Genomic DNA, 22,448 nt, shown 5'->3' on the forward strand with positions numbered 1-22,448 from the left:
TCCCTCTTCTCAAACTGAGGACCTGAAATCCTAACTCGGCTGACCGGGGTGACTGTCATTCCCATCCCCACGAGGGCGGTGACCAGGGCGCCACTCCCGGCCCCCAACCCGCCGAAATCCGCCTCGCGAGCCTTCAGGCTCTGGCCCAGCGCGCGCCGCATTGGGCCCAGGGCCGCGCCTCACACCGAGGCTGCGCGGCGGCGCGGCCGAGCGGGCGCATGCGCCTTGCGGCGGCGCTGGCGGCGGCGACTCGGGGCGGGGCTGGGCGGCTCCAGTGTTTTGGGGCTTGGGAGCGGTGGGAGGAGCCGGCGGCCTCACCGTGGTAACCACAGCGCCGCCGCCACCCCGCCTCGCAGGCCTCTGGACTGTCATCGCCTTTGGGGGTCCCGGTGCTTTGGCCGTCGTTTCCGGAAATAGCCCCGCCGGCCTCTGTCAGACACCCCCATCCTCCCCACGCCGCCGCCGCCATGCAAGGGGAGGATGCCAGATACCTCAAAAGGTGACGACTCCCCGAGGCTCGGTCCCACCGGGGGCCTGGCTGGGGGTCACGAAGATATTCTTCGAGGTTCTTGGGGTTGGCCCTGAGATGTCAGGGCAAAGCTGGAAGTTCAGAGGAGGGGCGGGAGACGGGGCGGGGAGTCGTGGAAAGAGAAAGGGAGGGAGCATTGGGGAAAAGAAGAAGGGCCCTTCGGGATGTGAGATGCTGCAGCCTCCCACCTGACTCGGCGGGGCCTGACAGCCCTGACCTGAAGATGGTCTCCTTGCCACACTGTTCGCGGGAGAGGGGCGAAGGGGGTTAACCCTACCCCCCACCCATTCCGATGCTCCATTTTTCCCTAATAGGTAAATCCTGTGGGGGCCTGGAAGTGAAGCCTCCAGGCCCTCTGCTCTTGCCTGCAGTCGGTTCACTGCCGTGGGGTTCTGAAGCGATGAGGGGGAAAGAGGTGGTGGCTTTCTAATGTGCGGGAGGCTGGCTGAGATGCTGCTTTCCAGTCCAGCTTTGTTTTCCTCATCCATTTCGTCCATTTGACTGCCATATTTACAGTATCATTGTTGCAGGAGGTTCATAATTATCAAGAGGTTCGTTCAGGAGCTTGATGTGGAACAAGCCATAATTCTCTAGTTTTAAAACATTTGTAGTATCAATTACTCTTTAAAGAAGAGTGTAAATCTGTTGGGATTACTTATTTGACTGCTGTCAAAGATAAGAGCATCCCAGATGGAAAGGATGGATACCTCTCGCTGGACCAAGAATTAGCAGTGACCCAATAGAAAAAAAATCTTAATCTTTCCATTTTTACTTAAGTTCCTGTTACTGACTGGGTAAATATCCTGAGAAAGTCATGTGTATTCTTTTGGACAGTTTCCTTATGTAAAAATGGGGCAAATATTACCTTATGAAAGCTATGAGGACCAAATATGAAAATACTTAGGTAAAACATGCATGTAATTATTATAAGTCATAATATACTTTTACCGAATGTATTTATTCTGGCTTGGCAGGACCCTGATAATCACGGAAAGATCTTCTAATTTTTAATAGACTCTTAAAAGGGCTTCAAACAATTATGAAATCAACCAATTAGCCAACTGCACTGTCTCTGTTGGACTGAGGCATATATTGCCTGCCCTTCTCATTTTGTTTAAATGTATCGGAAACTGTCAAATAACCAGATTTCATAAGTAAAATTTTAAAGAAGAAATATGTAATCATAACAAGTATATAGTCAGTATTTCCTCACTGAATTTTGCTTACATTGAGTTTTTAAAATATTTCAATCGAAAATTTTGTGAAAGAAGAAAATAATAAGAAACTGTTTCTCTTTCAGCTTTAAATAGAAGATTGTTCTAGAGCAAGGAGCTACTTTATATCATTAGCTTATTTTCATGGAAGATAGTTGTGCCAGAAGGTCATTTTTCTTAGGATTCTTGTACCCGTATGGACCCTTATCCATACCCCGATTTATAATTCTCAGTCTGTTGCTTACCTTGAAAAAATAAAAGTGAGTCACTAATGTTTAAAGTAAAATAAGGTCAGAATCTGGAAAGGTTGAACTATACACTTCTCGATTTTGTCTAATTTTGACAAAATAAATAAAAAGTTGCATGGCCTACTTTCAGATTAGAAATATCCAGCCGACATAATCATACAGGCCTGATGATTTAGGATGTCCGAACATTGCATTTTAATTATCGGTTCACCGATAACGATTACATATATTCCTTTTGTAATATTTTTATTTTATAGTTTGTTTTTAACAGGACAGCAGTTATGTTTTCAATCTAATTTATTCACTCTAAATTGAGTTAGTTAATTTCAGTCGTGTCATTGTACCATCCCTGAGGAATCTCTAGTCTCTATGCTTATATGTATAATAGATTATAGAATCAAAAATTGGATTTCATTTCTTTGTTCTGCTACTAGTTAGTATTTTGATTCAACAGCACTTAATAAATGCTCACCAAATTCCTAGTGAATGCCTTGCATTGCTTTGGTCACTGAGAAAATAATTAAATAGGCACATTTCGTAACTTCAGTCAGATGTACATACAGGTAAATAGACAGTTGACAGCCAGTTTCTTTCTTTTTTTTTTTTTACTTCTACTTAAAGCTTTCACTTGCTCTTAGAGCTCCTACCTTTTCAGCTTCATCTCTCTGTTCCCACCCCGCCCCCGATAAATCATACTTCAGCCTTACAGAAATAACTTCCTTTAGATGCCTGTGTTTCAGTGTTAGTTCCAAATTCCCTTCCCAGAATCTGAACTTGCCTTGTTCTTCACCCGTATATCTTCCCATCGTATCGCTAGTACCCAGCACAGTGCCTAGAACATAAGTACTCAATAAGTAGTTATAAAATGCAGCGAGAATAAGGCTACAAAGAAAAATGGGCCAAATCATAAAATCTGTAGTAAAGAGTCGAGACTTATAAGAGCGATGGGGAACCATTGAATGATTTTAAGAGGGAATGGCTTTCATTCATTTCAGTTATTTGAAATCCTACCATGTAAAAGTCACTCAGCCTAATGATAAAAAAAGTATTAGATGAATGAGACATACTTTCCCTGCCTTTATGGTACTTACAATGTAGCAAGGAATTCAGACTTGAAACAGTATATTATCAGAAGTAATTATTTTATTGTATTTACGATAAGTGCTATATGTTTATGATAAGTGAAATAAGTATGTGGCCTTTGTGTAAGCTTTTTCACACAGTATAACTTTTCAGTATTCATCTATGTTTTAGCATTCATCAGTGCAGTACTTCATTTCTTTTAATAGCTGAGTAATAATCCCTTGTATGGATATAGCACATTTTGTTTATCCATTCATCTGTTGGTGGACATGTAGGCTATTTCCATCTATTGGTTGTTGTGAATAAAACTATTGTGAACATTCCTGTACTAGTTTTTGTTTGAACACCTGTTTTCACTCTTTTGGTGTATCCTTGAAGTAGTGGCTGGGTTGTGCTAATTATGTGTTTAACTCGTTGAGGAACCGCCAACCTATTTTCCATAGTGGTTGCACCATTCTACATTCCCACCAGCAATGGGTAAGAGTTCCAGTTTTTCTATATCCTCATCAACACTTGTTAGTCATTTTTTTTTTTTTTAAGTTCTGGCCATTCTACAGGATGCGAAGTGGTATCTGTTGTGGTTTTGGTTTACATTTCCCTGGTTTCCAGTGACATTTAGCATTTTTCGTCTGCGTCTTGGCCTTCGTCTGTCTTTAGAGGAAAGACTTTTTATATGTTCTGGATACTAGATCCTTATCAGATAGATACTCTGCAAATATTTTGTCCCACTTCGTGGACAAAATACTCTTTATAGTATCTTTCATGTGCAAAAGTTTTAAATTTATTTTTTCTTTAGTTGATTTTGCTTCCATATCTTGGCTATTACTAATAATGCTGCAGTGAACATAGGGTGCATATATCTTTGGCAATTAGTGTTTTTGTTTTCTTTGGATAAATACCCAGAAGAGGAATTGCTGAATCATATGGTAGCTCTATTCTTAATTTTTTGAGGAACCTCCATAGTGGCTGTGCCAGTTTACATTCCCACCAAGAGTGCGTGAGGGTTCCCTTTTCTCCACAACCTCTCCAGCACGTACTGTTTCTTGATTTATTGATGATGGCCATTTTGACAGATGTGAGGTAGCATCTCATCGTGGTTTTGATTTGCATTTCCTTGATGATTAGTGATGTTGAGTATCTTTTTGTGTATCTGTTGGCCATCTGTATGTCCTCTTTGGAGAAACGTCTGCTCCGATCCTCTGCCCATTTTTTTATTTGTTTGGTGTTAAGTTATATGAGTTCTTTATATATTTGGATATTAACCCTTTATCAGATATATTATTTGTGAATATCTTCTCCCATTCCATAGGTTGTCTTTTTGTTTTGTTGATGGTTTCTTTCACTGTAGAAAACCTTTTTTGTTTAATGTAATCCCATTTGTTTATGTTTTTCTTTGTTGCTCTTGTCCATGGAGACATATCCAAAAAGATATTGCTAAGAGTGATGTCAAAGAGTTTATTGTTTATGTTTTCTTCTGGGAGTTTTATGGTTTCAGGTGTTATATCTAAGTCTTTAATCCATTTTGAGTTTATTTTTGTATGGTATAAGAAAGTAGTTATTTCATGTTTTTGCATGCATATGCCCACTTATTGAAGAGACTGTCTTTTCCCCATCGTATATCCTTGTCTCCGTCATCGTAGATTAATTGACCATGTAACAGAGGATTTATTTCTGGGCTCTCTATTCTATTCTATTGATTTATGTGTAGCTTTTTATGCCAGTACCATACTGTTTTGATTATTGTAGCTTTGTAGTATAAGTTGATATCAGAGAGTGTGATACCTTCTACTTTGTTCTTTCTTAAGATTTTTTTTTGGCTATTTGGGGTCTTTTGTGGTTCAATATAAATTTTAGGATTAGTTGTTCTAATTTTGAGAAGAATGCCATCGGCATGTTAATAAAGATTGCATTGAATCTGTATATTGCTTTAGGTGGTAAGGACATTTTAACAATATTTGTCCTTACAGTCCATGAGTAAGGTATATCCTTCCATTCATTTTATCTTGTTCAGTTTCTTTCTTCAATGTCTTATAGTTTTCCGACTCCAGGTCTTTCTCCTCTTGGGTTAAATTTATTCCTAGGCATTTTATTCTTTTCGATGCAACTGAAAATTGATTGTTTCTTAATTTCTCCTTCTGGTGGTTCATTATTGGTGTATAGAAACACAACAGATTTCTATATATTGATTCTGTATCCTGAAACTTTATTATTTATTAGTTCTAATAGTTTTTTGGTTAAGTCTTTATGGTTTTAGTTGCCTTTGCTTTGGATGTCATTATTTAAGAAGTTATTGCCAAATCCAAAACATAAGATTTGCCCTTATGTTTTCTTCTAAGAGTGTTTTAGGTTTAGCTCTTAAATGTTTGCCTTTGATCCGTTTTGAGTTAATTATGTCGTGTGTGGTAAGGGTCCAATTTCATTCTCTTACATGTGGATGTCTAGTTGGGTCAGCACCATTTGTTAAAGAGATTTTTCTTTTCCTCCAGTGAAAGTTCTTGCTACCCTAGTTGAAATCAATTGACTGTATATGTAAGGGTTTATTCCTGGACTCAATTCTATTCCACTGATCTGTATGTCTGTCTTTAGGCTAGTACTTTACTGTTTTGATTACTATAGTTTTGTAGTACATTTTGAAATCAGGAAGTGTGAGTCTTTCAACTTTGTTCTTCTTTTTCAAGTTGGTTTTGGGTACTCAGGGTCCCTTGTGTCCCTTGTGTTTTCATATGAATTTTAGGATCACTTTTCCATTTCTGCAAAAAAGGCTTTGGAAATTTGATAAAGATTATACTGAACCCCTAGGCCACTTTGGGAAATGTCATCTTAACTGTAAATCTGATTTAAATACATATGTTAATCCAGACCACATGAAGTTTTTGGAACTAGAAACTGGATAAATACTATTGACATTCTCTAAGTTTTTAATCTATTTCTGTTTTTATATTATAGGAAAGTTAAAGGAGGAAATATTGATGTACATCCATCAGAAAAAGCACTCATTGTCCAATATGAAGTGGAAGCTACCATTCTTGGAGAAATGGGGGATCCCATGTTGGGAGAACGAAAGGAATGCCAAAAAATGTAAGTTTTCTTCATTTATGTACATTTTGAAAGTAGTCATACTTTACAGAAATCTGCTGTTGTTTAAACCTGCATAGATGATAAAATGATTATGCATTTTATTAAACTATAAATACAGGTATATTTATTCCAGAGAAAAATCATGTTTATGTAAGCAAAGTGGGAGCCTACTGAAAAATACCTATTCTGGTTTTCCTTTTTAATAAATGCATAAAATAGAAATAAGCTACTACAAAGCAATTATAAAAGATATGTTTTATGGGACCTTTTAGCTTAATTTAAGAAATTTTTATTTTATGGGATCCTGTGTGCTTGTTTCTTCCCTGGAATTGCAGAAAGTGGTATGATTTCCAAAATTTCCAGTGGGGCATGTACCTTGAATTTCATCCCTTCAAAATCTAGCTCTCCGAAAAATCTTAGTAATAAGATAAGCATTTTCTGACTCAGTGAATTGAGCTTAGAACTTCCAATATCCTATACACTTTCCTTTCTTCATCCGTAATACTTTCAGGAACCCCTTGGGAACTGGCCTTTTTTATTAGTCTATAATTGTGCTGGTGGTGAGTTTGCCTTCCTTCCATAGTTTTGTGTTAGAGAAGGCCTGAGGTCACCTAATATTCTCTCAGACTTCTAACTTCCATGAAAAAAAATTCAGTTTGGGAACTGGTTAAAAGGAATTTTTAGTATATTTTGGTGGGATTAAGTATATTCAGGCTGCTAGGAGTGCATAGTACAGAATTTAGCACACCAGGATGCACGGTATTTTAAATATATAGCAGTGGTTCTCAACTGGTTGTGATCCCCCCACCCTACCCAGGGGACATTTGGCAATGCCTGGAAACATTTTTGGTGAGGGGTGCTGATAGCATCTAATAGATACAGGCCAGGGTGCTGCGGAGTAAGAATCCTACAATGCACAAGAGAGCCACCTACAAACAAAGAGGTATGGCCCCCAAATTTTAATAATGCTACAGTTGAGAAACTTTGGTGTATAGCAGCCTAAAAAGAGAAGCTGGGTAGTGTCTTGTTAAGATCCCTAATTTGTCTTTGTATTTGGGTTAGAGGGAGACTAATGACATAGATAATTCATTAAAAACACCAACTTCTTGAATAATCTACTAGATTGAAATACACATGCATATACACATGCACTGTAGACTTTAACACATTCTCACATTTTTTTGTGTTCTCTCACATTTTCTGTCTTCCATTCGTGTGTTTGTGATTGCTGCCTGCATTTTGTACATCTTGAAAATGTGAAAATCTCTTGAGATCTTATTAATTTTACTGCTAAAGAAAAGAAAAGTATCAGGATCTTTGCCTTTAGAATCTCATACATCCACATTTCATGGAGAAATTTGATTTTAGTTCTTAAGAATGCAGTCAGTAGCCCTGTTCAGCTAGAATTAAATGAGAATGTTGTCCCTGTTTGAAAATCTGCAGGCTTTCTAGACAAGGGATATATTCACCGGAGAGCCAGGCAGCCAGAAAGAGTTACTGTCTACGTGGCTAGAGTGAGTGGATTTATAAACATCAGCGAGCGGAAAACCTGAGTACCTCAATTTTGGGATACTCAACCTTGGCTGCATAAGATCTGGAGGGAAATCATATTGTGGGACTAAAAAGAGAATGTGGTCTGTTGATAAGCTCGAGGTTTTATCAATGGCAGCAGCTGAGGGTGAGCGTTCAGGAGACACTCATACGGATTGAGATGGGTCTGAAGTGAAACTGTCATTAAATTGGGGTAGTCAGCGTGATGGCTCAGGTCCAGAAGACTTGTATTTCATTCTTCTTTATTGGGCAAAAGAATGTATAAACCCATCTTTAGCAGAGTCCCAGTTTTCTGAAGATTTCTTTAGAAGAAACTGACGGTTATGTTTCAAAACTAATATGGGTATTGTTCTTAATGGGCAAGGGCTGCCTAGTGGAGATTCTATTTTTTGATTATAGGAATAACCAATAAACATACAGATATACAGATAACATTTTCAAAAACTTCTAGCCCTACCTGTTTTTTCTTTGTCTTTTATAATAGGGGAAGGATTTAGGAGAGAGACCTATACACTAAAAATGATCTATTACTTTTAATGGAAAGAAAATGAACCAGCTAATATATATGTTGGTAGAAACATCTAGAAAAAGATAGAAAACTGCTTTATCAAACTGAAACAACACTACACACCCATTAGCTGGGAATATTCCAGAACCCTGACAGCACCAAGTACTGGTGAGGATGTGGAGCAACAGGAACTCACTGCTGGTGGGAATGTAAAGTGCTGAAGCCACTTTGGAAGACAGCTTGGCAGTTTCTTACAAAGCTAAACATAGGCTTCTGATATACCCCAGAAATCGTACTCCTAAGTACTAACCAAATGAGTTGGAAACTTAAGTCCACACAAAACCCGCTCTGCCATAAATGTTTATAGCAGCTTTGTTTATAATTGTCAACAATTGGTAGTAACCAATATATCCTTCGGTAGGTAGATAGTAAACAGCGGTGCATCCATGCAATCAAGTATTATTCAACACTAAAGAGAAATCAACTGTCAAACTATGAAAAGACATGGAGGAACTTAAATGCATGTCACTAAATGGGAGAAGCTATGTTGGAAAAGCTAGATCCTGTAGGATTCCAACTATATAACATTCTAGAAAAGGTAAAACTAAAGTAAGAAGACAAGAGGTAGTCAGGGGTCAGGGGATGGGGGCGGAGAGAATAGGTGTAGCACAGAGCAGTTTTAGGGCCAAAAAACTATTCTGTATGAAACTACAATGGTGGATACATGACGTTTTGCTCTTGTCAGAGCCCATAGAACTGTAGAACACAGAGTGAACCCTAGTGTACACTGTGTCCTTAATAATAATGTGTGAATATTGGTTCACCAGTTGTAACAAAGGCCCCACACTAATGCAAGATGGTAATAATAGAAAGAATTTTATGGGGAGAGAGATAATTTGGGTATATATGGGAACTCCATATTTTATGCACAATTTTTCTGTAAACTTAAAACTGCTCTAAAGACTAGAAAGAAATTTTTAAAATGTATGTTTATAGCATTTCTCTTGTGTCGATTCTCAGTCAGATTTATAGCAACTGTCAAGATTTCCCAGTCCCTTGCTAAAATAAAACGTGGAGTTTTTTTTAGTTTTTCTCTGAATAGACTCTCCTTTCTAGCTCTGCATTCTGATGTGCAGTAATATTATATAAAAATATAATCAAAAGGTAGAATTATAAAAATATATTTAAAAGGTAGCTCATAGAATCCCAAGCGGACCAGATTTAGGGCTGACTACATAGCAGGAATAGTATCTACATCACTCTACTGGACTTATTTCAGGAGTTACCATCTACATCTGAATAATTTCACAGTTGCTCAGTACAGGACCTTTTTCTGAGATCTCTGCCTTTGCTGCCTCTAATACCTTGACGTGTCTCCAAATATTGGCCATCTTCCTCAAGAAATAATTCTACACAGTGGCTACTTTTTTATATATCTCTTTGAACGGAAGCCTTGCATGAGCACATCTGCTTGAAAGAATCTTTTGCCACCAGTTTGAGTCTTCACCCTGAACCTTATTTGTTTTTATAGCTTTTCCTGGTACTGTGAATCTGTGTAAATGCAAATGTTTCCAGACTTGGAATAGCCTTTTCTTATCAAGCTTCTGATGAATCTCCTGGACTAAAATAAAAAAGAGAAGCTGATTTATTATTTTTTAAAAAATACTAACAAGTACCTAATGTATTCATTTGTTCTTAAGAATTCTTCATATAAGGTTTAAAATGCATCCTGCTTCCTTTCTTCTGCCTTTTGTATAATTTCCACGAGGACAACTGAATCCTAAAATATCAATATTGTGTCTTGTCTTAGCTGAAAAACATAAATGATTGTGACTGTGGTCAAGAAAATGATTAATTTTTGGAGATATGGATTCTCACATCTAATGACTAAAGACTTTGTATATATTACATCAGAAAGACTTTTAAAATAAGATCTCTGAATATGCTCTCCTGCCTAGAAGAGGCAGATGTAGGTTTTATGTTCTTTTTATCTTGCTTGTCCAGCTCAAAGAAAATTATCACTTTGCATTTTTCTAAGCCTAATTATATCTGATACTTTATTATATTTTACTAAAATTGTCTAAGGTGCATTTAAATGCTTTCTACATTATTTATTTAAAGAAGTATTGTTTAAGTTATCACTTGCTTTAATAATACCTGAGTTGGAAAATTCCGATCTGCTTGCAGCATTCGTCTTAAGAGTCTCAATGCCAACACAGATATAACTTCCCTGGCTCGGAAGGTGGTTGAGGAATGTAAACTCATTCATCCCTCAAAACTAAATGAGGTGGAACAGCTGTTGTACTATCTGCAGAACCGCCGGGATTCATTGTCAGGAAAAGGTAAGCAGAAGAATTCTTGACTTTTTAATGCAGAACGAGTTGTTTGACTACATAGTTTGTACTTTAGATATTTGAATGGTGGTTTTGTTTTTGTTTTTGTTTTTGCCAGTGCTATGAATAAGTATAAATGAAAGAATAAACGAACATTAGTTTCCTACATGTTGGGTTTTATATTAGATGTTTCCACACAAAACGATGTTTCTGTTTCATACTCTGTGTGTGTGTGTGTGTGTGTGTGTGCACGCGCGCGTGTGCTTGTGTGCATGTACACATATGCTAAAATAAGGAATACAAGCAAATGTCTGTCATATTCTAGAATAATAAAAGGAGAGAATTTGGGGCAGAAAACCTATTTTCTCTGCTCCAACTAGATTTATATTTTCTAAATTTTTTATTGACATTTAATTTATTATTTGAATGGATTACTTAAGGATCTAAATGTTAAAATATATGTCGTATGTGCTACACCGTACTAAAGACATGTTTTACGAATCTTTCTTAAGAAAATATTCCCACTTCATTCCTCAACGCTCCTATTGTTGCCATTCCTCTGCTTTTAATTCCCTCATAAAAGCACCAAGCCATTCAAATATTAGAGCTCAGCATTTGGTTATTTATAGAGACATTTTTAAATAATCTAAACCAATAATGAAACAAAATAGAAACATTTAAATGGAAAGTCACCTTAGATTATTGAATGGTTACTTAATTCGGTTTCATAGTATGTATTAAGTTTACATATCTTTAACTGTGGGTTAGTTCCAAAATATGGTGCCCTTGAAATAACTTGTAAATGCTTCAGTTTTTATTGTACTAATATGAAAAAAATGAAATAAAATTTAATTTGTTTAAGTCAGTCAGCCTTCTCTCTCTATTCATAGCAAATAAAACGCCTTGTGACTAATATATACTTTTATTAGTTAGCCCTAAATACAGTTACTAACTCACATTATATGATCAATATATATTTGTTGAATGAATCAAATTGCTTTTTTTATTTAAAAGCAAAATTAAGCATGTTGAACTTGATTGCTTTCAACAACATAGCTGGCACTCAGTGTATACTTGTTAATAATAATTAATAATAAGTGCTGTGAGGAAAATGTCAAGAATAATTTTTATTAAATATTTTATGATAGAATAGTCTTGCTAAGATGTCTATAAATGATGAGAGAGAACATCTTCGATAATTTAAGTAAGCAGAATAAATCCTGTACTTGTTAAAGATGTGTGATATCTATTGTTTGGTTGTACATTATACAAAACCGATCTTTCCTAATGCCGAATTAACATTATTCTGATGGCATTTATCATAAAATACCTTTAAACTAATGAAAACGCCTTCACTGAGTTTTCAGGGTAAATCTGTCTTCTTACCTCCTTCCTTAGAAATTAGAGGAATATGAGGAAATTTTCATGTCATCATACGTGGAGAAGTTAATTCAAATCAGTATCTTTCTCTATGTAGATATTAATATTTCAAGACATGATATGCTGTACTGTATTAAATATATACACTATATACTTACTTTTAAAAACTACTTAATTTTTCTTTTCTACATAGTATTCACAATTTCTCAAAGCCAAGAATTTTGCCCTAAAAGTGATTGAAGCAAAATAATATGTATTTGATTATATGATTCTTTACCTTCAGTGAATTTTTTTCTTTGCTTAATTAAAATCACTGTTATAGTAAATTATTTGAGGCAAATCTAACTGTTGAGAAAACATAACCTTATCTAGAATGGCTACTATCCTCTGAAAATAATCAGGACTAATTCCTATTATATATAAAACATATTTAATAATTAAAAAATCAAAATTTTGATACTCCTTTAACATATTTTAATGTACATGCATTGCTGAGGTTTTTAACCCAGATCAGTAAAGTATTTTTGATTTTTTTGTTAGAAAATAAAATTCTATGACTCAAATAATTGGGTGTAACAAAGGGCTCAAAGTTGTGTTCAGCACCTTTAGATGCTACTTTAACTTGTTTGGGAACAAGTGAGGATTAACACAGATAGTAAATATTTGCCTTTTAATTTATGATCCTAATTTTACTTGTTTAAAAAATTCAGTTCGCAACTATTCTTAATTTTAGCTTTTAACTTTACCCAAGTACTTTCTTTTTATTTTCCCTTGTTAATTTTCATTTTAGTTTTTATATTATTCATCTCATGTATTTTTATTTGCCTTATTGATTTTTCTATTCCCACCTTAAATGTGAATTAAGAGGGGAGAAAGAGAAAACTTGAGACTATTTTGCTTCTTGTTGACAAGTCTGGCTATTTACATACCCCAAAAGTTAACCAAGGCGGAAGTTAAAATTGCTGCCTACATAACTTGGGGATTATTTGTAGATTTTTATTTATTTGTATTCTCCTTGATATCCTCAGTAGAACAGATAGATTATAGATAAGCATTTTTAATGCATCAGAAAAAAGATTATTTCATAAACTATTCAGTTTTAAGATCCCCAGCTTAGCTAGAATTAAACTCAACTGCCAAAAATAAAAATTACCCAGAAACCCTAAAAACCTCATTCTCATTAAAAAAAAAACAACAACAACTGTCTTTTTACAGAAAAAAAAGAAAAATCAAGCAAGCCTAAAGATCCACCTCCTTTTGAAGGAATGGAGGTAAGACTATTCTGATCTAATAGAGAACTGATTTTAAGGTCTTGCTTTTTACCGTCAGTAATTCATACAATCACATTGAACAGATGTGGATTTTTTTTTAAATGATTGAACTTAGAAGTACCTAAAAAAGATAGAAAAATAAGTATTTAATTGGTAAAGCAAAAAATTATTGGGTATTTTTTTAGACATAACTTATTTTGATAGAAAAGTAAATTGTTTTAAATATTCTTATTGCAAGATGTTTTGAAATATTGCTTATTATAGCAGATATAAACTATTTTTCATTACATTTAAGATACTTTGTATTGATAGACCAATTTTAGAGTTTGTGTACATCTCGTTTTATCATATGGTTCATAACTATTTTTGTACTGGAGTCCTAGCACCCACAGATCCAACTTCCCCCTCTACACAAAGATGGAACTATGAGTCATTTGAAAACTTGCCTATTATTATAAAGGGCAGTATATTGGTCACAAAATACCATTCCTTTGACAGTGGCTCTGTTAAACATTATTGTTCTTTTGGAGTATTTTCTAGCTCTTCCTCTGTTTCAGATTGATGAAGTGGCTAACATTAATGACATGGATGAGTACATTGAGTTGTTATATGAAGATATTCCTGACAAGGTTCGGGGTTCTGCTTTGATCCTGCAGCTTGCTCGAAATCCTGATAACTTGGAAGAACTCCTATTAAATGGTAACTTAGATTTATAAATATTGAAAATAGAAAAATCATTGCAAAATATGATTTCTAAATTTATGTTAGAACAAGCTAAAATTATTACACCTCAGTATCACTCAAAAAAAAATTATTTATACCAAACTTAGGAATGCACTTATTTTCCAGCTCTTTATTACCTTTCTTCTTATTCAAATTTTTAACATGAGAGCGTAATATTTGAATATTCTCTGGAGAATTCACAAATCATTTAAATAATGGAACTCAAGCATTAACGGTACTATATCTTTTCTTTTTTCTATTTTTTTAATTAGGATACATTATCAAACTTTTGACATTTGTGTACATATCTGTATGCTTTTATTAAATTAGAGTTCCAATATTTTCTTTCAGTAGCCCAGGAAAAGATATTAATGTTTATAATTTCATTTAGATTGAATTTGCTTTCCTCTCATTACAAGTGGTAGGTAATAAGAAAAAGGTGATGCAATGCTTTTAAAACCTTTTTTCTCAGTGATAGCACTACAGAATTATTTTAAATGCATAGTTTTCTGAGATTATACGTTTGCCAAAAATAAAATATGGAAGATGTCATCGTTATCTGACTCCATCACATGAGAAAGAATACCTTTTCATCTGCTGTGAGACTCCTTTTTATGGGGGCACACCAATTCTTTGTGGCTTGGAAAGTATACACAGAGATCTGTCTGGGAGTCCTAGGATATTATCAGTATTCCAATTAGGAAATTTGTACATTTTAAGTATTTTGTAAATTATACAACTCATATTAATATACATTTTTAAAAGAATTAGAATATTATAGATAAGACCCTTTTGACTTATTCTATAATTCATTATGAGTTTGCAGTGCATTCATCCACTTCTTTTTTCATACTTTTACATATATGTGAGTATATGTTTTTTTCTGTATTAAAATATAGAGTATTGCCTTATGAATTTTTATATTAATTATATCACACTTCTTGGTAATTTTTTCTCCATGCAGTAATATTTTGCCAGTTTGACTATGATGTGCTTAGGTATGGATATCTTTGAGTATATTTTGCTTGGAGTTTGCAGAACTTCTTGGGTATGCAGATTAATGTTTCTCATCAAACTCAGTGCGTGTTTGGACATTGTAGTGTTAAGTCTTCATTTTGCGTTTTTCTCGCCTCTCGTGCTGGGACTCCCATGATGCTCATGTTCGTATGCTTGTCGGTGGCCCCAGGTCTTTGTGGCTCTGTTTATTTATTGTTCATTCTCTTTTTCCTCCATTCCTCACACTAGATAATCTTACATGACCTGCTTTTCCATTTGTTGATTCTTTTTCTAGTTCACATCTACTGTTAAGATGTCTAATAAATTTTGCATTTCAGATATTGTATTTTGCCATTGCGGAATCTCCACTTGGTTTATTTTTTTAATAATTTGTATCTTTTTATGATATTCTTTGATGAGACATCATTCTCTTACCTTCTCATACTTTCTTTCGATATGCTTTCCTTTAGTTCTTTGAGTATATTTACAAGAGTTGATGTAAAATCTTTGTCTCATGAGTTCAGTGTCGAGCTTCCTCATGGACAGTTGCTGTTGACTACTGTATTTCTTGATGATAGGACATACTGTCCTGTATCTTTACGTATCTCATATTTTCTTGTTCTTGTTGAAATAATATCGTGGAAACTCTGAAAATCTGATTCCCAACCCCTCCAGGACTTGTTATTTTTGCTGTTTGTTTGTTTAGTGAGTTTCTTGATTCTGTATTCTTTGTGCAGCCACTGAAGCCTCTGGCTCAGTTAGTTTAGTGGTAGCTAATGATTGGATAGAGGCTTCCTTAAATGGCTGGCACTTAAGTGTCCCAGCCTTTGCTTAGGGGCTCTGTGTGTGTGTGTTGTGGCATGTCCTCCGTGCTCAAGCAGGTAGTTTACAAGCCTTAGCCCTCACTTCCTGCTTGTACATTGCCGCGAGGTTGGTCAGAGGTGAGGGATTAGGTCCTTCTCTGGTCCTTCTGTGGTATGTGCACATCCCTCCACATTGTGCATGACCTTGTAGAATCCTAGGAATATGTTGGAGCTTTCCAAAGATCCTGTGAGTATCTCATATTCTAGTTTTTCCTTTTAAAATTTTTAGTCAGCCTCTCGTTAACTCTAGCTGGCAAGGCTGCTGCTCATGACTGCAGTGTTGCCACTAGTAGTTTTCAAAAATGCCCTGGGAATGGAGCTTTGCAGCAAGCATCAAGATAGGTCGGATAGTGACAGTTGTCTGGAGTAGGGATTTTGGGGAGTGCCAAACAGTTCTGTTTCCTGTAGTTGCTGCTAAGCTACAGTTTTTCATAGATAATAGTGATTTTCTTCTATGTTATTTTGAGATCACTTTAACATATTCTCTAAAAAATCATAATGGAATTTTAATTATGATTGTATTCCACTTATAAATTAATTTTGTATTTTGACCTTCTGAAACTAATTTTCTTTTGGCTATTTATTGTTAACCCATATACAATTCCTGTAGCTGTATTTTTATTGAGATATTTCTCTATTCGGTACTAAAGAAGAAAAATGAAATAAAATTTGGAAACTAGGTCACTAAACATATGCTTAAATTTATGACATGATAGTACATCATTTTCCAAAGAATATTCTAAGAAATATTATTTCCTTTGGCTTATAGTGGTGAAATGCCTTTGGTAATACAGGAATAAACAAAGTTAAACCAGATTCTTTGTTAAATAGGACTTTTGGCAGCCTTTGCTCTTAATATACATTGCATACCTATTTACTTAACTCCAGAATGATTTTGGAGTCAAGCATATATTACACCGGTGCTCTGCATTATGAATATGAATAACATTATGAAATGCCATTATAGGATTTTTTTAGTTTGATGAAAAAATGTCTTACTAAGTGGATTAATGATATAGTGAATTCTTGCTTCACAATCCGAATTGCCAGAAAGCTCAAATAAACAGAACACTTTCATTACAATAATAAATACTGATAATGCAGTCAATGAAGTATAATAGATCTTGAGTGCCAATCAAAGAAAGTTGGATTAAGAAAAACACACAGATTTTTTTTTAACATTTATTATTTTAAGAATTGGTAAGTCATGTAGCAACACTAATTTAAAACCAGTCTCATTACTTTATATCTATTTAATATGTCTACTTAATATTCCTGTTAATCAATTTATTAATTTCACCTTTTTCAAGATAAAAATCTAGCAGGGATGTTTATAAATCTACCCTGAAGCTAATTTTATGAAAGATTTTTTGTTTTATTTATGTCTGTTGGCATCAATTTAACATATTAAAAATATTAGACATTTTTCTGCATATAAGTTTTATTTGGTTATTAATTTACTTTAATGGAGCTAGAGTTAGCCTACTAAACTGCTCATTATTTTTTTAGAGTTGCTCTGGGTTTTTTTTTTTTTTTTTACTTATTCACAAACACCCTAAATCAGATGTTAAAAAAGAAAAAAATTGGTACTGCTGTAGCAAGATTACGGGTGGAAATGCAACTCAAGAAATAAATGGTCTTATTATTTTATTGTTATCCATAGTCTATATATGTTATTTTATCTAAATCATATTTTTCTGTTTACAGTTATACACTTAAAGCTGAACATTAGGAGTTTTTAAGTAGAAGTTGGATTTCAGTTTCAAAAATAGCTTCTGTGTTGGAAAGAAGCATCCTACTTTTTTGTCCCAGTTCTATCCTTTGTTATTTATTAATAAGTAGACATTTAAAACCAATCACCCTTTGTTCCAGAGGCAGGTGAGTGATTATTTCTGTACTTCCCTGTTTTCTGTAGAGACTGCCCTTGGTGCGTTAGCCAGAGTCCTGAGAGAAGACTGGAAGCAAAGTGTTGAGTTAGCTACAAACATAATCTACATCTTTTTTTGTTTTTCCAGGTAAGTATAAAACTTAAGATATGAAAGTGCCAGCCTGTCTGTATTTCTCTGTTTGCAGCATGGGTTTAGTCTGTAGATGACTGGTGCACTCAGTCTTCTGTGTGTCTGCCCGTGCTTTGCCGCTGAACTCTTACTGATCCCCATTTTCTGTCCCCTCTGTTCTGTCTTTCAGTCAGTCCATACTCACTCACCCAAGCGCATTCGTGCATACGTGCACGTGCGCACACACACCCAGAGTAGGAGAGTATAATGGTCGAGAGGCATAGAATATGGGCTCTGGAAGTAGAGTGTCTGCATTTGAATCTAAGTCTTGCTATTTATTAGCTGTTTAGTCCTAGTTACATTAATTAATGTCACTGTGCCTCGCTTTCCTCATCTGTAAACTGAATGGTGATAGTAGCACCCCCTTCAGATAGTTTTTATAATAAATCCTAACCCAGAGTAAGTACCAGTAAATGTTATTTTACACACACACACACACACACGCACACACACGCACACACACACACACACACACACACACACACACACACAGCTATGTGCATGCAAACACATACCTGTGACGCATCTATATATTTTACATGTATATTCTTTAAAAGATGTTTATTGAGACATTGTGAAAAGTTTCTAACCAAGTCCTAGAGAATTGCCTTCCTCTATTCTAAAAATGTGTCAGCATTAGATTAAATTAAATATTTACTGAATAAATACTTGGATGAATTAATTATCTAGGAAACATATGCAAAACCCAATTGCTAATACTTTACTAGTTTATCCTCTGGTATCAGTTTTATTCAATAACAGTTTTGTTATATTATTAGCTTTGTTAGATGGTAGTCTAAAATTTTATTTTGAAAGTATCTGAATAGTTCAAGTCATAGTTAATTGTAAATAATGTGTTTTATTTAATTTATAACTTAAAAATAATTTCATTTCAGGGAAAGGTAGTATGTTAAAATATAGTTAATCTCATAATTTTAAGTCTTCCTAGTAAGCTGTGGGTGTGTTCACTTATTGAAATATGTATGGTAAATTTATTTTCTATATTGTTTGTACCAGTGTTTATCAAAAGCAAATTTCCTGAACTCACAAAATGTCTTCCTTTAAGTGCATACTAAAATCTCTTCTTTAAAGCTTTTCTCAGTTTCATGGACTTATCACTCACTATAAAATTGGAGCTCTCTGTATGAATATCATTGATCATGAATTAAAAAGACATGAGCTTTGGCAAGAAGAACTTTCTAAGAAGAAGAAAGCTGATATCCTTTTAGAGTGGCATTTCACCCCACTGTTGCCTGTTGCTATGAGCTTTGGATGGATGCGGTTTTTGTTTGCTTGTTTTTGTTTTGTTGGTTTTTGCCATTCACATTACTTGGGAAAATGCAAGAGTGTTTTGAAGGTTAAGATGGAGTCTGAAACTCTCGGAGTGAATATAGTTTGACATACACTTTTCATCTCTTTATAACTTTGATTAGTTGATAAGATAGAGGAAGCAAATAATAGTGGTCCTAGATAATTGAATTCATGAGTCTCTAAGTAGCTACACTTATGTCCCTTAAGATCCTTTAGCTGAAGGCTGGCTCACCACGGGCTCATGTATTTCTTTCTGTGTAATAGGTGATTTTGATTGGAATGGGTGTGAACTTAATGATGAACATAATTTTAAATTCTATTTTTTAAATTAAGGGCAAAAATACTTTTCTTAAACGTTCAAATTTGAGGGGCCTGCAGAATGGGAGAACCTGTGAAAGAAACCTTTAAAATGATCTATTTTAACCTGTCAGTACAGGAATCTTTTCTGCAACTTCCCTTGCAAATGAGTTATTTAGTCTCTTCTTGAACAATGTCACTGCATATTGTCTTAGCTTATTCTGTGGTTTGGCATTCTGTTTATTATAATGTTCTTTGCTTAGTGTAGTAAATTCCACTCCCCAATAACTTCCATCCCTAGGTCCTAATCTTACATACAGAAGTAATATAGAATAAGGATATTTTCTTGAACATCGCATTTCTTATATTTGAAGATGTTTATCATATTGTCTCTACAACTTACTCTTCTAGATTGAAGGCCCTGGTTTATTCATAACTGTCCTTATATGACATGTTTTGCAGATCAGCAAGCCATATTGATAACTTTTCTTAGAACCCCAAATTTATTGATCTCTCTTAAAAGGTAAAAATATTATTTCCATTGTTCAGAGTATCATGTTTCTTACCTCCCCTTCATGGAATCCCCAAGACACTGTAAGGATATATACCTTCACATACTCACGAGCTTTGATTTTCTTAATTAGGGTCTTTCCATGTTTAGAAATTTTCTGTGTAAAGTATAACTTATGACATCTCGATTGGTATTGCCTTAAACTACAGGGACAACTCAAAAATCTTGGAGAGTTTAGATTATTTCTAGAGTCCCACGTCTCCTGAGGGCACCCAAAATTCATTTACACTGGAGGGGTGAGGAGAGGGACACTAATGGGACTACATTGTGATTGTTTGGGGACAAGAACCAATGTTTTAAGACATTCTGTATTCCTCTAAATATCAGATGCCATTGGTTGTAAGATACGCCACTATTTATGAACCACTAACAAAGAAAAAAATGCTTCCAATTAAACTATGTGTTATCATGGATTATAAGACAAATCTGAATCCTAGAGATATTATAGTGTTGGCAAATGTGTCTTAGGATCAGTAGATTACAGTAATTGAAGAAATATAAAAATGACCTATCAGAATTTTGACCACTTCTAATATATTACTGTTTTATTAAGTTGGGCTAGAAGATGTAATTTAAAAATTTTGTTTACCTCTAACTTTGGGATATTTCTGTTTTGGCATCCAGTCTGAAGAGGGTGCTAAAAGCTTTATATCTAATCCATATTTCTCTGAAGAAGAATCCAATATTCTTATTAACTAAATCATTCTCTAAGGCAGTAATCTTTTTGGTACATGGACCCACTTGATAATTTGTTGAAAGTTAGAAACTTGTACACATACATAGAATATTTGCATATGATTTCTGGGAGCTCCAGTATTTGGTGAAGCCCAAACATGTGTTCACCCAAGGACTCCAGGGCCATCCTTGAACCCTTGGTTAAGAAGTCCTGTTATAACACAATCATTGAGCAGAGAATAAGATTTTCGTTAAACTACTGGTTAGAGAAAATAACTGGATAATGTTCATAAACTTTAATAGTACTGTTCTTCATAGTATTTTTCAGTAGATTTTCTTTGCTTTAATGAGTATGGATGATCCTTAACTTGTTTACTTGATGAAGACCCTGAAAACCAAACCTTGAGGAAAGATTATGAAAAAACCTTTAAAAAATACCAGGGACTTGTAGTAAAACAGGAACAGCTCTTACGAGGTATGAATTCTTAAGCAATGAGAAAAGCAACAAAGTGCTTATTCTACATTGAGTTTATTCCATTTTTTTAAATCAGATCAGTATAGCTAATACTAGAATAACTGAAAGTTTTATTAATTTTAATATGCAACCAATTCTTCTATTTTATCTGTAGGTAATAATGTTTTAAATATCACCCAACTCTTTCACACCAAAAGGCCCCATTCAGCTTTTAAATGTATATATACTTGTTATTTTTTTTTAATTCAGAGATGATTTTTTTAATCCAGTATGACTTTTCAATAATGAGAATCTTGTGTTTCAAACCCTAAATACTTATATAGTGAATTATTTTATTGCTTTCTTAGGAAATTGGTGTAAAATTTTTCAAAATATTTCTCCTGTGTAATGAAAAATAGTCTCATCTTTGCGGGGTTTATTGAGAGATGTTCACTAGTTTGGTTTCTCAGGCTTTCAAAAGATGCAGAATATTTTTAAGATTAGTGAAAATGATGTGAGACTTTTAAGTGTACATTCAGTTTCTTCTTTGTAGCTATTGATATTTTTCCAGCTTTATATCAACTAGTACAGTGCCTGGCATACAGTGGGTACTTAATTAGTGTGAATTGCCTTTCCAATATTTGTGAAATTAATTAAATGTAATATTTATATATGTATGCATATATTTATTCTATTTATAATGGTTTAGAGATGGTTTGTAAGAATACGTGAAATGGAATACTAAAATGATGAGTAACATCAAGGCCATAGGAGAGCACAAAGATTATGTTGACCATAATAGCCTATATAATTCTGACAGAAACTTTCGAAGTGTTAACTGAGGCTTTCTTTCAGGGCAAAATGGAAAACATTATCTGTTACATAATCCTCACTGTCAAAAGAGAACAATTATTTGAGTTATGAGAATGTAATCATTTTTATTACAAGTATCTAAAAGAAATTGTACCTAGAACTAGTGGACAGTGACTTCAACTTTGTCTAATGTCACAGTTATATTACTGAATTTCATATGGCCATTTCCTGTAGTGACTCTCAGAAAATCAGTCTGAAAATTTTAAATGTTTTAATATGCTCAAATTCAGCTCTAGCTGTATGATACATTTTGGATTATAGCTCTTTTTAACATGTCCGCCTCTAGTTATTGAAGTTTTACCTTGTTTTTTACATGTATAAAATTATTTTTCCCCATCTGCCTGATTTATTATTTGCTAACATATACCTTTAATTGCCATTTGATTATTATTAAGCTCTAAGCTTCAAGAGGGTGGAGATCATTGTCTTATTT

General features: G+C 34.6%; 1 protein-coding gene across 2 annotated transcripts in view; it reads left to right on the forward strand.

The window, feature by feature from the left end:
• Window positions 1–249: 249 nt before the first annotated feature.
• Window positions 250–22,448, forward strand: part of KIFAP3 (kinesin associated protein 3) — a 107,118-nt gene continuing 84,919 nt past the window's right edge. Inside the window, exons 1-8 of one of the 2 annotated variants that reach the window (XM_039881591.1) lie at window positions 250–499; window positions 6,021–6,152; window positions 10,399–10,553; window positions 13,140–13,195; window positions 13,753–13,894; window positions 17,693–17,792; window positions 18,927–19,051; window positions 21,065–21,163. In XM_039881591.1, the coding sequence (XP_039737525.1) occupies window positions 468–499; window positions 6,021–6,152; window positions 10,399–10,553; window positions 13,140–13,195; window positions 13,753–13,894; window positions 17,693–17,792; window positions 18,927–19,051; window positions 21,065–21,163 (841 nt within the window). In that variant the 5' untranslated portion in view covers window positions 250–467. Of the gene's footprint in view, window positions 500–6,020; window positions 6,153–10,398; window positions 10,554–13,139; window positions 13,196–13,752; window positions 13,895–17,692; window positions 17,793–18,926; window positions 19,052–21,064; window positions 21,164–22,448 lie in introns of those variants that run through there. The other variant, XM_039881592.1, reaches the window with a different exon arrangement.

This window comes from Pteropus medius, unplaced genomic scaffold (genome assembly GCF_902729225.1).
Source record: "Pteropus medius unplaced genomic scaffold, Ma_sr-lr_union100, whole genome shotgun sequence".
NCBI lineage: Eukaryota > Metazoa > Chordata > Mammalia > Chiroptera > Pteropodidae > Pteropus > Pteropus medius.